This window comes from Antechinus flavipes, chromosome 6 (genome assembly GCF_016432865.1).
Source record: "Antechinus flavipes isolate AdamAnt ecotype Samford, QLD, Australia chromosome 6, AdamAnt_v2, whole genome shotgun sequence".
In the NCBI taxonomy this organism is placed as follows: domain Eukaryota; kingdom Metazoa; phylum Chordata; class Mammalia; order Dasyuromorphia; family Dasyuridae; genus Antechinus; species Antechinus flavipes.
The window spans coordinates 258408789-258422479 of record NC_067403.1 but is presented as its reverse complement, the minus strand read 5'-3'; the positions used below and the strand labels follow the sequence as shown (position 1 = coordinate 258422479).

At 51.0% G+C, this 13691-nt stretch overlaps 1 protein-coding gene across 1 annotated transcript in view; it reads left to right on the top strand.

Moving 5' to 3' along the window:
- The window catches only part of CPT1A (carnitine palmitoyltransferase 1A), a 66539-nt gene extending 52848 nt beyond the window's left edge, over positions 1–13691 (top strand). Inside the window, exons 14-19 of the mRNA XM_051964863.1 lie at positions 828–992; positions 5054–5188; positions 7316–7468; positions 8468–8581; positions 8977–9069; positions 11457–13691. Coding sequence (XP_051820823.1) covers positions 828–992; positions 5054–5188; positions 7316–7468; positions 8468–8581; positions 8977–9069; positions 11457–11543 — 747 coding nt within the window. The 3' untranslated portion in view covers positions 11544–13691. The remainder of the gene's footprint in view (positions 1–827; positions 993–5053; positions 5189–7315; positions 7469–8467; positions 8582–8976; positions 9070–11456) is intronic.

Sequence of the window (13691 nt, the reverse complement as noted above, 5' to 3'; positions counted from 1 at the left end):
ACCATTTAGTATGAAGAGTTGGGGAGTTTGTTTTTATTACCATAACTAAAGGAAATCAGAATGACAAAGTATCCAAATGAGTAGATTCAGTAACCCCTTGATCTACAGCCAGAGTGAGATAGAGGATTACTTAAAAGAGATCTAATTAATCATCCAAAGGGCAAAAGAATCCATCTGAGATCTGGGAAAGCCCTTGCCAGAGGAAGAGCAGGACAGGCTAGATCGGGCCTGGAGAGCTGCTCTTGGGAACCCCAATACAAGGCTTCTCCCGGTGCTTCTGGTTGTGAGTCTTGGACCAGAGAAGTGTCTAAAAATTGTGGCCGCTGGCTCCAAGGAGACACACCTGGAGGTTTACTCTGAGCGGTAACCACCAGCTGCAGGGTCAGGGGTATCATGGCAGCCATTTGTAATTGGAGAAAGAGTCGGGTCAGTTGTGTGGTGAGAGCGGGGGAACAAGGTGCCCCCCGGGGCCTCGGAGCCCAGGGGCCCGGCCTTCGCCTCACCTGCTCCTTGGTGGGCCAGCTCGTGGCAGAGGTCGTGGATCCCCAGCTGGGTGGCAGTATGAAGGGGTCCCCCAAGGATCTGGCTTCAGTCGCAGGCTCCTGTTGTACTGAACCCCAGAGGAGAAGGGGGAGCCACGAGCCTTGGCCACGGCTGCTGGACTCGTCTGTGTGGTGAAGCCCAGTGGGGTGGGGGTCTCACAGGAGTGTGTGCTGCAGAACAGCCTGTTGGGGGGCTCAGGGCTACTGCTCCATTATCCATCGAAAACGAGCTCTGGCTCTCCTTCGAGGAAATGTCCCAGCCAAGTCTTTACCTCTTCCTTTCAGTGCCAAGAGGTCATTGAGAGATCCCTGAGCGTCGCCAGCACCCTCGCCAATGATGTGGACTTCCACTCCTTTCCATTCGATGCTTTTGGCAAAGGGCTAATCAAGAAAAGTAGGACCAGCCCGGACGCCTTCGTGCAACTGGCCCTGCAGCTGGCCCATTACAAGGTGAGACCCGGAATCCTGCTGCATCCCCTTCCTCCTCCCAGGTGGGACAGAGACAGGGAAGAGACTTGGGGGAGGGGTTTGGGTGGGCTCTGCAGGCCTGGCAGCCACCCCCCTGCTCATCCATGTGGAGCTGGAATGGGGGCAAAAAGAGAAAGGGGGGAGGGAGGGAGGAGGGAAAGCGCAGAGGAAGAGAGAAAGGGAAGGAGGGAGAGAGGGGAGGAGAGATGGGGCGGAGGGAGAAAGAATGACAGAAATGGAAACTGGAACCTTCCCGGTTCTCCTGAACAGACCTAAGCCCAGGGGAAGAGGAACCTGGGAGACACACAAGCAAAGTTAGCCCTTATTTGAGACAGTTTTACTGAACTTATGAACCTCCTTTCTTTCCTTCCTCCCTTTCCTACAAATCAGACTTTCTTTTTTTCTTCCTTCCTTCCTTCCTTCCTTCCTTCCTTTCTTTTCTTTCTTTCTTTCTTTCCTCCCTCTCATCCTTCTTTTCCTTCTGTCTTTCCTTCCTTCCTTCCTCCCTCCCTCTCTCCTTCTTTTATTCTTTTCTCACTCCCTTCTTTCCTACCTTTCCTTCTCCCTTCCTTTCTTCTCTCCTTCCTCCCTTCCTTCTCTCCTTCCTCCCTCCCTTCCTTCCTCCTTTCCTTTCTTCCTTTCTTCCTTCCTTCTCTCTCTTCCCTTTCTCCCTCCCTCTTACTCCCTCCCTCCCTTCCCTCTTTCCTCACTTCTCTCCTTCCTTTCCTCCCTCCCTTCCTTTCTTCCTCCCCCCTTTATTCCTCCCTCTCTCCCTCCCTCCCTTTTTCCCCCTTTTTCTCTTCTTCCCTCTCTTCCTTCCTGCCTCCTATCCATCCTTCCACCTAGTCCAGTCTGAAAGCCCAGCAGGCCCTCCTAGGCCCAGCGGCAGCACAGATTAGCACAGAGGCTTCCCGGTCCCTTCCTTCTAGGCCGCACGGGTTCAGCTGCCTTGTGTGCTTAAGCCCACTGCGTCTCACAGCTCGCTGGCTCGGGGTCCCCAGGAGCCAGGACTGCCGGCTTTCCCAGGGATAACCCTCCTTATCTTGGGGAGAGCCCAGCGATCCCCACTGAGCGCACACCCCAAGAAGCAGGGCCCTGGCTGGCTCGGGGGGACGCGGCTTCTCGGGAAGGGGCCCGCACCTTGTGTCCCACTTCTCTGCCCTCCCGAGCAGCAGTTAGGATCTGTTTGTTCGGGTGATACTGGTTTTTCCATTGAAATTTTTTTCTCAAATTTCCCATTTTAAACCTTTTTGCATTTACTTCCTGATAGCTGTATTTGAATGGAAGTTGGTCTTTGTTCACGTTCCTGGGCTGCCCCGCAGTCGGGGCTTTGAGAGCCGTCACGTGTAAGAAGGATCGGCCTCACGCTGCTTGTCCCTAGCCGGAGGAAAGGGGGGACCATGGGCAGGGCCGGGCGTCGGTGGGTTCCCTTGTGGGGCGTCGGGGTCCCCCCAGAGGCAGAACTTCCAGCGGAGGCTCGATGACCCGTGCTGGGGAAGGGTGGACTCCGGCCTCCAAAGCCCTGTCTGTGAGTGCTTGCAGTTGAGTCCCGCGGCGCCCTTCGAGTTGTTTCCCTGAGCGGAGCTAGAAACAGGCCTGTGATTCTCTTCAGCAGACCCTGCCTGTCCCGGGGAGACTCTGCAGGCCCGAGCTCGGGCCTGGGGCTCCCAGGATTCGGGCCCAGGAGGCCGTGGCCTTCGGCGCTGGTGCTGCCGGGCTGCCCGCCCGCGGTGGCCCCTCTTCCCGGGCCGCAGCGAGATCCGGGCCCTTCAGGTCAGGCGCCACGAGTTGACTCTGGGGCAGAATCCGCTTCTGGGGCGTATCGGTACTAATCTGCAGCCCACGCTCCCGGCCCAGCCCCCCGGGATCCCCCTCTTCCTTTCCCAAGCTGGATTTGAATGCATGACAGCCGACGTGTGTCTGCCTCTGTGCTCTGCACTAAAAGCCTGGGCCCTAAAAGCTCTGCATCCTCTGTCCCCAAGTTGCCTCTAAGAAGGGTCCGAGTGCTCGGCTTGGCTTCTCAGGCTCCTTTCCCTACTTGCGAGGCTGGTTTGCCAGGCGATGACTGGAGAAACTCCCCCCGACGCCCTCCCAGCTCCTCTGGGGAATCTAACTGCCGTGGGTCAGGGGCGCCCACTGCCCTCCCCCGCCCGGCTAGGAGGCTCCTGATTCAGGCCAGCCTTCCCTGTGGATCTGTGTCGTTGGCCCAAAGGGCAGGTCTGAGTGTGAGGAGGATTCCAGGGATAGTAGCTGGAGGTTTGGAACAGAAATCTCCCTGACCAGGTCCCCCCGGTCGCCCCGAGGGCCCCTTGGGAGCAGAAGCCCACCCTCACTCCAGCCCACACGGGGAGCTCCCGAGGGTCTGGATCTGGAAGGTGCTCCCCCTCCGACACGGGGGAGAATCCCGCCCGGTCCTGGGAGAAGCTCTCGGACGTTTCGAGGAGCCGGCCGGGGCTCATTGCACAGCAGCGCCCTGTTAGTTGCCATGATGGAGTGAGATTAGCTTTGGGGACTGCAGCAAAGAAACACTGAAGGGCCCTCTGGAAAACGGCCCCAGCCTTTGGGTCGTTCTTTGTGGGGTAATGAACGGCAGGGTCTGCCACTGCCTGGAAGGGACAGCCAGGCCCGGGCCTTCTGGGGAGCGTTTCCTCCAGAGCTTGTCAAAGGATCCGGGATGAGGCGTCCGGCCTCTGACCCCGGTCACGTGCTCCTGCCCTTCTGCCTCCAGCCCTCCTCTGCCCGGGCGTCTCTGCGGGAGCTCTGGCTTCAGTCGCCCACCTGATGGAGGAGGAGGCGGGAGACATTTCAGCCTGGCACCCAGGACCTGGATGGGTGTCCCCTTGTTTCTTCCTGCCCCTCCTGGCCCACCGTCACTCAGACTCAAAACTCAAGGCTAACCCCTGGCTAGTGTGGGCCCTTTGCCCGAGCACTCGAGCCATCTGCGGCTTCTTTGGGAAGCAGGCGTGCCGGGCTCCCTCACCCCCCTTGGGAAGTAGGAGAGGGATCGTGGGCAGACCCTCGGCAAGAAAATCCGGCCTCGGAGCCAGAAGCCACCTCCCGTCTCTGGGACAAGGCTCTCCTTGGAGGCCGGGGAGCTCTTCGCCTCCGCTGAGCTGCTCAGGCCAGGGGACCCCCTTCCCCAAGGGGCCCCTCTGCCAACTAAGGCCCAGGCCCAGATAAAGCAAAGAAAGCTTCCTCCCTGGAGCTTCCAGGCGGAGCTGTGAGGAGACTGTGCGCTTGCCGTGTAGCTGGAACCTGCCAGGGAGACAAAGGGACAGTGACGGGTGCTGCACGTCCCTTAGAGCCTCTCCCGGGCCACCACAGGTCTGAGGGCTCCTCCATCTTTTCGTGGATTCGGACCTCTCACAGGAGCCCCGGCTTCCCATTCCCCCCTGCTCCCCAGAAGCCCTTGCCAGTGTGCTCAGTCAGAAGGGGCCCTGGAAATCTGGTCCCCCTGGTTCAGTCAGAAGGGGTCCTGGAAACCTGATCCCCCTGGTTCAGTCCGAAGGGCCCCCGGAAACCTGGCCCCCCTGGTTTAATCAGAAGGGGTCCCCAGAAACCTGGCCCCCCTGGTTTAATCAGAAGGGGTCCCCGGAAACCTGGTCCCCCTGGTTCAGTCAGAAGGGCCCCCGGAAACCTGGTCCCCCTGGTTCAGTCAGAAGGGCCCCCGGAAACCTGGTCCCCCTGGTTCAGTCAGAAGGGCCCCCGGAAACCTGGTCCCCCTGGTTCAGTCAGAAGGGGTCCCGGAAACCTGGTCCCCCTGGTTCAGTCCGAAGGGGTCCCGGAAACCTGGTCCCCCTGGTTCAGTCCGAAGGGGTCCCGGAAACCTGGTCCCCCTGGTTCAGTCAGAAGGGGTCCCCCCCTCAGCAAGTGGCTGAGCTTGCCGGCCCAGGGAGTAACACCCAGGCACACACGTGTAACCTTCCTGCATGGGCGTGACTGTAGATTAACGTTCTAAGCTCAGTGTTCCTCACTCCCTTCCTAAAAAGTCACCATTGCTCACAAAGTGGTATTGATACGCGGGATGGTCTTTTTCTTACCAGGACAAGGGCAAATTTTGCTTAACGTACGAAGCTTCCATGACCCGCCTTTTCCGAGAAGGGCGGACGGAGACCGTCCGCTCCTGCACCATGGAGTCCTGCAGCTTTGTGCTCGCCATGGTGGACCCCGCGCAGACGGTGAGTGCGCCGACGGCCTGGCCGCGCGTGCAGGCCCAGGTTCTCTGCCTGTCCCGTCCCTTACCCCGCACGCCGCAAGGAGGGGCTCCCACAGACGCGGCTTTCTCCCTTCCCCGTGGCTTCAGCTCTGTCGGTCTCCATCGTCACCTTTTGTTTGAAGCTGAAGGCGCCCGAGCTGGAGCCGAACAAGCAAAAGGCGTCACTCCCATGGAGTCGGGGGGCAGTTGCCTAGAAAGGCCGAGGAACCTCGGGAGAGTGGGAAGAGAGTCTGAAGGCAGTGAGAGGAACGGGGCGGGACCTGAAGAGAAGGGAGTTAGAATGGGATTGGGACTTAGGGGCACAGGGGCAGCTGGGGGTGCAGTGGAGAGAGCACCAGCCCTGAAGTCAGGAGGACCTGAGTTCAAGTCTGTCTCAGATACTTAACACTTCCAGGCTGGGTGACTCTAGGCAAGTCACTTAACCCCAATTGCCTCAGGGGGAAAAGAAAAAAACAAAAAAATAGTAAAAAGACTAAAGGGCACATAGAGAGTCAGATCGGGGTGGGTTGGCCCCTGAGGATGCCCAACAAGATGGCAGCACTCCTTTCACCAGGCATTTCCCATATTGGGAGTCAGCACTCATCAGTCTTCATCAGTGACCTCCCAGGAAGCAATGGGCTGGACACTTCTTACGTGGTCTTTTTCAGTGACTTCCCAGGAAGCAATGGGCCAGACATGTCTTAACATCCTTACAGCCCGATGATTTCTGTACCTGTTTGTGTCCCAACGGTTTCTTTTTTATCTAATAGAAACATAATTAAAAACCAGCTTTTTAGGTAGAAACGCTCCATTATTGGCTAAGGCGACCTTGGAAGTTTCCTTCCGGCCTGTGGCAAAGATGAGCGTGGGTGATGGTGCTGAGGAGCGAGAGGAGGATTCAGTGATCTGAGTGACATTGCTCTGTGCCGGGCCCTGGAGGTGCAGGGACGAGAAGCAAACAGCCCTTGCCTTCAAGGCCCTCCCTGCCACAGAAGGATGCAAGCGGGCACCTGCAGCCAAATGGTAGCTGTAGCACTTGTGATTTCCCTGTTTGGGGAAACTCCTTCTGCCAGTGGAGGCGGGCGTCTTGTGAGAAAAAGTCTCGTCATGTGGCCTGGAGGGCAAAGGGTTTGCCAGGGCTGGGCAGCCAGCATGTTTCAGAGCCTCCTGGCATTAGGGCCACCTCACTATCCACTAGCCCACACTGCCTCGCAAATAGGAAGTCCGTCCAAAATAATGTTGTGAAGGACACAGATCCAGTCGGGGGGGGGGGCAGTTTCCCAAAGTATTGTTTATCATATTACTCTCGTATCACCCTAATGAGGATTGTGGCCGTACAAAGGCTTACCCGGTCCTGTCCATGAAAAGGGTAAGAGGAGAGGGAAGCCCTTGGCAGTACCTCAGAAGAGAAAGGAGCAGGAAGAGGAGGACAGATGGGCCGTGGCCTATTTGGTGCCTTGTCGAAAAGATGGAGCCATGGGCAGCGCGGTGAACGCTGGCCCTTCCTCTGCTGACTCAGCGAAAGATTTCACCCCTTCATTTTGGGTCAGCCAGGCCAGTTTTCTGTGGAGAAATCACCCACCTTCAGGTTCCCTCAAGGGCCAGTTCATCATTGGCTTCATACGTGGATTTTTCCCAGTTTGAGTTTTCAACTTTTGCCCTATGGCTGAAGCCTTTTTGAAGTCTGTTCACGTCCATATCCCAATGGGGCACCAGAGCAGGACTTTTGGGACTGAGTACATCATAACAGTTCATTTTCTTAAAATCTCAGTGTTTTTCCTTTTCTTTTTTTCTTTTTCCTTTTTTTTTTTTTCTTGCTGCCCAAGGTCACAAAGCTAGGAAGTCAGTGTTTTTTCTAACAAAGTAGACATGAGTAAAAAACTGTCTTTTTTCAATTACATCATTGAATCAATTCCCAGTGGAGGCCCATTATTTTGAGTCCTACTCACCAGCAAGTCCAACAGCCTTAGAAGACGGTTTTATACACTACAGTGTGAAATAATTACATGTGTGCTCTCGCTCTCTCTCTCTCTTTCCCTCTCGCTCTCTCTCTCTCTTTCTCTCTCTCTCTTTCTCGCTCTCTCTCTCTCTCACTCTCTCTGTTATTTAGGTTGAAAACAAGCTCAAATTATTCAAAATTGCAGCTAACAAACACCAACACATGTATCGCCTTGCCATGACTGGTGCTGGCATTGACCGCCATCTTTTTTGCCTTTATGTGGTCTCCAAATATCTAGCTGTTGACTCTCCTTTCCTCAAAGAAGTAAGTAATTTTGGCAGAGGTATTTGACTTGTCTCACTCAACTAAACCAAAACCCATCCTTGGTATCAAAAGGGCCAGTTGACAAGCATTTATTAAGTGCCTACTGTGTGCCAGACACTGTGCTAAGCTCCCAGGACACAAACACAAAGATAAAACAGTCCTGACCTCGATGATTTCAAATTCTAACATGAAAAGGTGTGAAAATTTAAGATTAGGAAATTTAATAAGAATTTAAAAAGTGTGATTCAGAGTTCAGTTCCTTGTAAACAGTCAGATAGAAGACTCTTCTGCATAAGGAGATATGAGAGTGAATGACTGCGCACATTTGTGTGGGGGGATGAAACGCCCCCGTGCTGGTTGGTTAAAACAGAGAGCGCATCAGACTCTCCATGGAAGAATATTCAGAGGAAGTGGCAGGATATCTATCTCCACGGTTCTATTCTTGGAGGATTCAGATTTCCATAAATATCCTTCCAACAAGTGCTTTAAATGGAATTCACCAATTCTCAGCCAGTTCTCCGGCACCGGGGCTGAGAACACACGGGGTGACATGAGCGGTGGCCCCTTTTCTCCTTGAACCCCCATGTAACTTGGTTATGTTGGCCTGCTTCGGTCGTCCCGAGGGCCTGGCTCCAGGTTCTTCCTTCTGTTCACTGCCCGGGAGATTTCTGGCACATCCCTTACTCTCAAAGGACCCTGTTTTATTCTCATCTGTTAGCTTTGGGCTGGGGGAGGAGCTTCACCCGCCACCCACAATCCTTGGGGAGGGAGGGCATGTGGTCTTCGTACAATTGTCCCATATGAAGGGGAGTGCTTCCTGGGGGCTGTATTAGAAAGTCAGAAGATCTAACGGGAATACCTGGGACTTTTCCCCTCTACTTTTTAATCATCAGCCCCCTCTCCCCCCACTTCTACTTTCCCCCTGCCACAAAAGCTCTCTGTGTTCTCAGGGAAATGTCACTGTATATCCCTAAGTTCTACCTAAATTCTACTCCGAAGGTTTTATCTGATCCATGGAGACTGTCAACTAGTCAGACACCTCAACAGCAGATAGAACTCTTCGATCTAGAGAGGAATCCAGAATACGTGTCCAGTGGCGGCGGCTTCGGACCGGTAAGTAACATAACTTGTTGTCATTCAGTCCGACTCTGTGATCTCATTAGGAGGTTTTCTTGGTGAAGATATCGGAGTGGTTTGCCATTTCCTTCTCCAGTTCATTTTACATATAAAGAAACTGAGGCAAACAAGTTGGATTAAGTGTTAAGTGACTTGTCTAGAATCCCGCAGCCAATACGTGTCTGAGGCCGGATTAAGGTCCTCCTGCCTCCAGGCCCAGCACTCTACCCACCTAGCTGCCCAGTGGGATGATAATGTGCACCAAGTATTCTGGAGGGGCTTCAGATACACCCAGCATGTAATGCCTTCCTCAGTCAGTGGGATCCCCATAATATCTATTCACTGCCCCATCTTTAGGCAGATTTCTGATTTTGTGCTTGTCTTTCCTGTAGGTCGCTGATGATGGTTATGGAGTATCCTATATTATAGTAGGGGAGAACCTCATCAATTTCCATGTGTCCTCCAAACTCTCCAGTCCCGAGACTGTAAGTGTGAAAATGGTCCCTCTGTGTGCTGCTCTCTTACCTTTATTTTTTTTTCCTGCTTGATCAGTACTTTTTCTTTAAAAAAAAATTATTATAGCTTTTTATTTATATGCCTGGGTAGTTTTTCAGCATTGACCCTTGTAAAAACTTCTGTTCCAACTTTTCCCTTCCTTCCCCCCACCCCCTGCCCTAGATGGCAGATAGTCCCATACATGTTAAATATGTTAAAGTAGATGTTAAATACAATATATGTATTCATATCCATACAGTTATTTTGCTGCACAATAAAAATCAGACTTAGAAATAAGGTAAAAATAACCTGAGAAGGAAATCAAAAATGCAAGCAAACAAAAGCAGAGGGAGTGGAAATGCCATGCAGTGGTTCACACTCGTTTCCCAGAGTTCTTTCGCTGGGTGTGGCTGGTTCAGTTCATTACTGCTCTATTGGAACTGATTCGGTTCCTCTTGAGAGCCACGTCTGTCAGAATTGATCCTCATATAGGGTTGTTGCCGTGCATAATGATCTCCTGGTCCTGCTCGTTTCCCTCAGCATCAGTTCCTGTCAATCTCTCCAGGCCTCTCTGAAATCCTCCTGCTGATCTTTTCTTACAGAACAATATTCTATAGCACTCGTACACCACAGCTTGTTCATCCATTCTCCAATTGATGTTGCCTTTATTTTTAAACGTTGCCTTTCCTCTCTGTCTGATAGCTGACTTAGGTTGTCTGCTGTTGCTTGTGAATTGTACATTTATTAAACTAACTCCTAATTTGCTAAAAGAGCTGCAAAGACAAAGAGAAGGGTGTCTTTACCCTTAATCACCTCTGTCATTGCTGAGAGCAAAGCCTGGGTTGGTCTGCACTGATTCTCACTGGCCACCAAGAGGTCCCAGGCCAAGTCCCATTTGATCATTGTTTGAGTCCTGACTCCTGTGGGGGCGGGGGACAAAGAACTGGCCACAGGAGCGCTCCTTTTAGGCGGTCTCCCTGGAAGAAATGCCACGTGTGGGTGGGAGGAATGAGAGGATTCTGCAAACTTGCTCCAGAGCCCGGTGCCATTTGCAACCCCACGTGCATCTTTTCTGCCCCTTCCCCGGCCACAGGTGCTCATGAAGGAGGCCGAGCATTGTGGGCCGTGCCCAAGGAGTGGGGAAGGAAGTGAAAGGCACGAGCCTCGGTAGCCCACGGGGTTCCCAGGTTTTGCCTGTGGACATAGGGAGGGCGGAGGCCATTGCTCGCTTGCTGCTGTCTCCCCTTCAGGCTGGGCCTGTGCCCAGGGGTTCCCTGTCCCAGCCCACAGAGGAGGGAAGCCTCTGCTGGCCTTTGTCCACCTTTGTCACTCCGGCTGCCGCCATCACCCTCAGGCTTGCCATCTTGTGCTCTGTAACTCCCCTCACCCTACTTGTTGTTGACCGACGTTTTCAAGGGCCCTTCTTCTTACGAAGCAACTGTGTCCCTCCCACATCCCTCCGTGGCCCTTTGGGGCTCCGAAAGTTTTGGGGGAGATGGTGTCAGACGGTTGTAGGGGTTGAAAAGAGCTGCTTTTGTGGCAGAGGCTGGGACGTGCCAAGGTAACCCTGCCTGAGCGGCGATCTCCTTTTCCTCCTCCTGCAAAACCCGGTTCCTTGTCTGCTTCTTAATGGGGCACTGCGCACGCTAGTTCAGCAAATATTGATGAAGCACCTACTGTGTGCAGTGGGGCCTTTGGCGAGTACCCACACTCCTCATGTTTCAGTTTTCCCTTGCTGCCCTGGGGTCCTCCTCCCTACCAGCTCTCATTCCACACCAAGGGATGGAATGGAGCCACATGCATATTGTTGGGGAGGGAAGGAGCCTCCCATGTAAAGGAAGGTGTGTGTATGGAGGGTCTCACCACAGCAGAAAACAAGTTCGTGGAAATTGTGGTCCTCTCACCTTGTGGGGCTCCTGTTAGGATCCTACTACTGAGAGCTGATGAGTCACCGACAAAAGCTCTTGTAGATGATGAGCTAGCTGAGATAAACACTTCCCCGAGTCCCGGAAAACGGGCTGAAAGAAGGGAGAGACCCAGCCCAGTGTGGGCAGCCTCGGGCATCAGCAGCTCCTGCCGTGGTTGGGATGGAAGTCGAAACGTGGGAAAGGACTCATTTTTGATGGAGCCTTACAGGGGGATTTCTTTTAGAATTCTTTAATGAATGAAGAGGGCGCCTTGCATTGTGGGGAGGAGGGAAAAGGATCAAACAGCTGACCGCCTACCCCTAAGCTGTCATTTCACTGACCGCTTGATTTTCTGGGCTAAGTGAGGGACTGAGACCTAGTTCGGGAGACTTGAGGATGATGTAGCTTCTGAGAAACCGTTTGATGTGGCAATTTTTCACCTTTTCTTTTGTTCTCCATTAACATTAAAGGATTCTCATCGGTTTGGAGCTCACCTGAAGCAAGCCATGATCGACATCGTCACCTTGTTCGGACTCCATTCCAACGCCAAAAAGTAATTCCAGTTATGCCCATCGTGGAGGAAATGGAACTATTCCAAGAAACCAAATAAGACTAAACATTGCATTCCCTTTTGTAGTCGAGGGTCAGAAGTTGCTCTTTTCCAGAGAGGATTTTGTCCTTAGGGTTTTTTTTTGTTTTATATATAGATATATTGATATATATGTATAGAAAGAGAAAGAGAGCGAGAGAAGGAGGGCAGAGTATATGAAGAAGTGTAATTTTGCTACTTCTAGGTATATCCTAATTATGTGAATGCTTGATTTTTCCCATAAAGTCTTTGTCTTGCTTAAATTTAATAAATGAAGGGACTGAAGTATTGTCAGATTAATGTAAGTAGAGGAATCTTGGTGTAATATATATGTTGGGAGCAGAAATATCACATTTCCTCAATTGTGACTGTATATCTGGTACTGACATTTAGCTCTTGTTATCAGAACAGTTATATATACATTCTATATTTTTTAAATTGTTTAAATCGGAAGCGTAACCAATGGACGTGGCCGTGTCTTATACTAACCAAGAATGGGGCAGTTCTTTGGAACAAGCTTTTGCCACGATTGGATAACTTGGTTATTTATAATACCCAAGAGAATAACAGTCTTCTGTATTTGCTTCATCTCTAATTTTATTGAAATGAGAATAAACCCTGAGTGTTTTTATAACCCCAGTGCCTTAAAAGTAGAAGGCCCTAAACACGAGAAAAGTCTTACACAGATTGTATTATAACTAAAGTTTATTACTAAATTATGGGATTACAAATTCCATTAGCTTATCTTTTTTTTCCCACTTGAAGTCAGTCCTAGGATGAGTTTATTAGCAGAGTATGAAGCTCTCTTTATAGGCAAGCATATGTGTCTAATTTTCACCTCCCACAAAGAGTGTGACTTCTTTGGGAGAGGAAAAAGAGCCCACATCAATTAGATTTCCCTGTTTGGTATCCCTCCTCCCAAAATTGGGAGCCTGGCGATGGTTAGAGTAGCAGAATGACCATCTGTTGTTACCAGTGGGATGCTACTCTCTAGCAGCAAATGTGACACGGACTTTATGCTGGCTGATGAAAGGGAAAGTACGATGGATGGGGAGAGAGGGAAGAAAGGCAGAGTAAAAGAATCCCAAATGATCCAGAGCGGAGCCTTCTCAGACCCCAAGATTTTGAAACCATGATGAGAGAAATCACAATGAAATCAAACAAAAAACTGTAATCCCTCTCATTCCCAAAGGAAGATAGTACAAGGGTTCTGGATGACCATGGTTTCTAAAGCACCTAGAGCCCTGGGAGTGCTGGGATAGAGCTGACTTCTTGAGGAAGGATCAGACTGATTCTTGTTTAAAGGCACTGAATCCTGATTTTATACCAGAGTTAAAGGATCACAGGATTCAATGACCACTGCCACTGGGCTCGACTGACCATGTGTTTTTTCTTCCAATGCTGTATTTCACTTGCGTCTCCTCACCTGGTCCTGCTGGAGTTGACCTCCCATGGAAGGCAGATTTTGCATATGTATATATTGTATTACTGGCATCCCATCAAATGGGCCAAAGAAAATGTTCCTTTTTAAAGTAAAAATAAAAGGATTGGGTTTAGTGTCTGAAAAAAAAAAAAAAAACAAATAAAGAAACAAAAAAAGAGAGAGAGAGAGAGCCTCTACCGGAGGCAGCCAATGGTCTGTTAAATCAGAACCCTGCGAGAACCCGCCAGCCATTCAATCTGGGCTGCAGAAATCATGCACTATTTCTATTGACCACTGACCAATCTGTATTAAAATAACACTTAAATCTGTATTAGCTCATAGGAGAGATTTTATTATTAAAGATAGTGTTTGGGCTTGACTCAGGTTTTAAATGTTTCCAATGTAATTGTAGTTAATCAGAGCAGTTATCAATGCAATTTTACATTCTTTAAAAGGATGTCAATGTAATTGGCACAGAAAGTCAGTTTTTCCTGTACATGTTGAAAGGGCAGTAAGAGTCTTATGTATTTAATTTTTTATTTAGGAGAGATCCGGAATCTTAATGGAGATAGGGTTCGTATCCATTGTTATCTTGGAATGTCCATTGCATGTAAATAGAATATGCTCTTTGGGATGTAAATCTTGGAAACGCTACGTGAATGTTGGCTCTCATTAATAAAGAAATTAACCTCA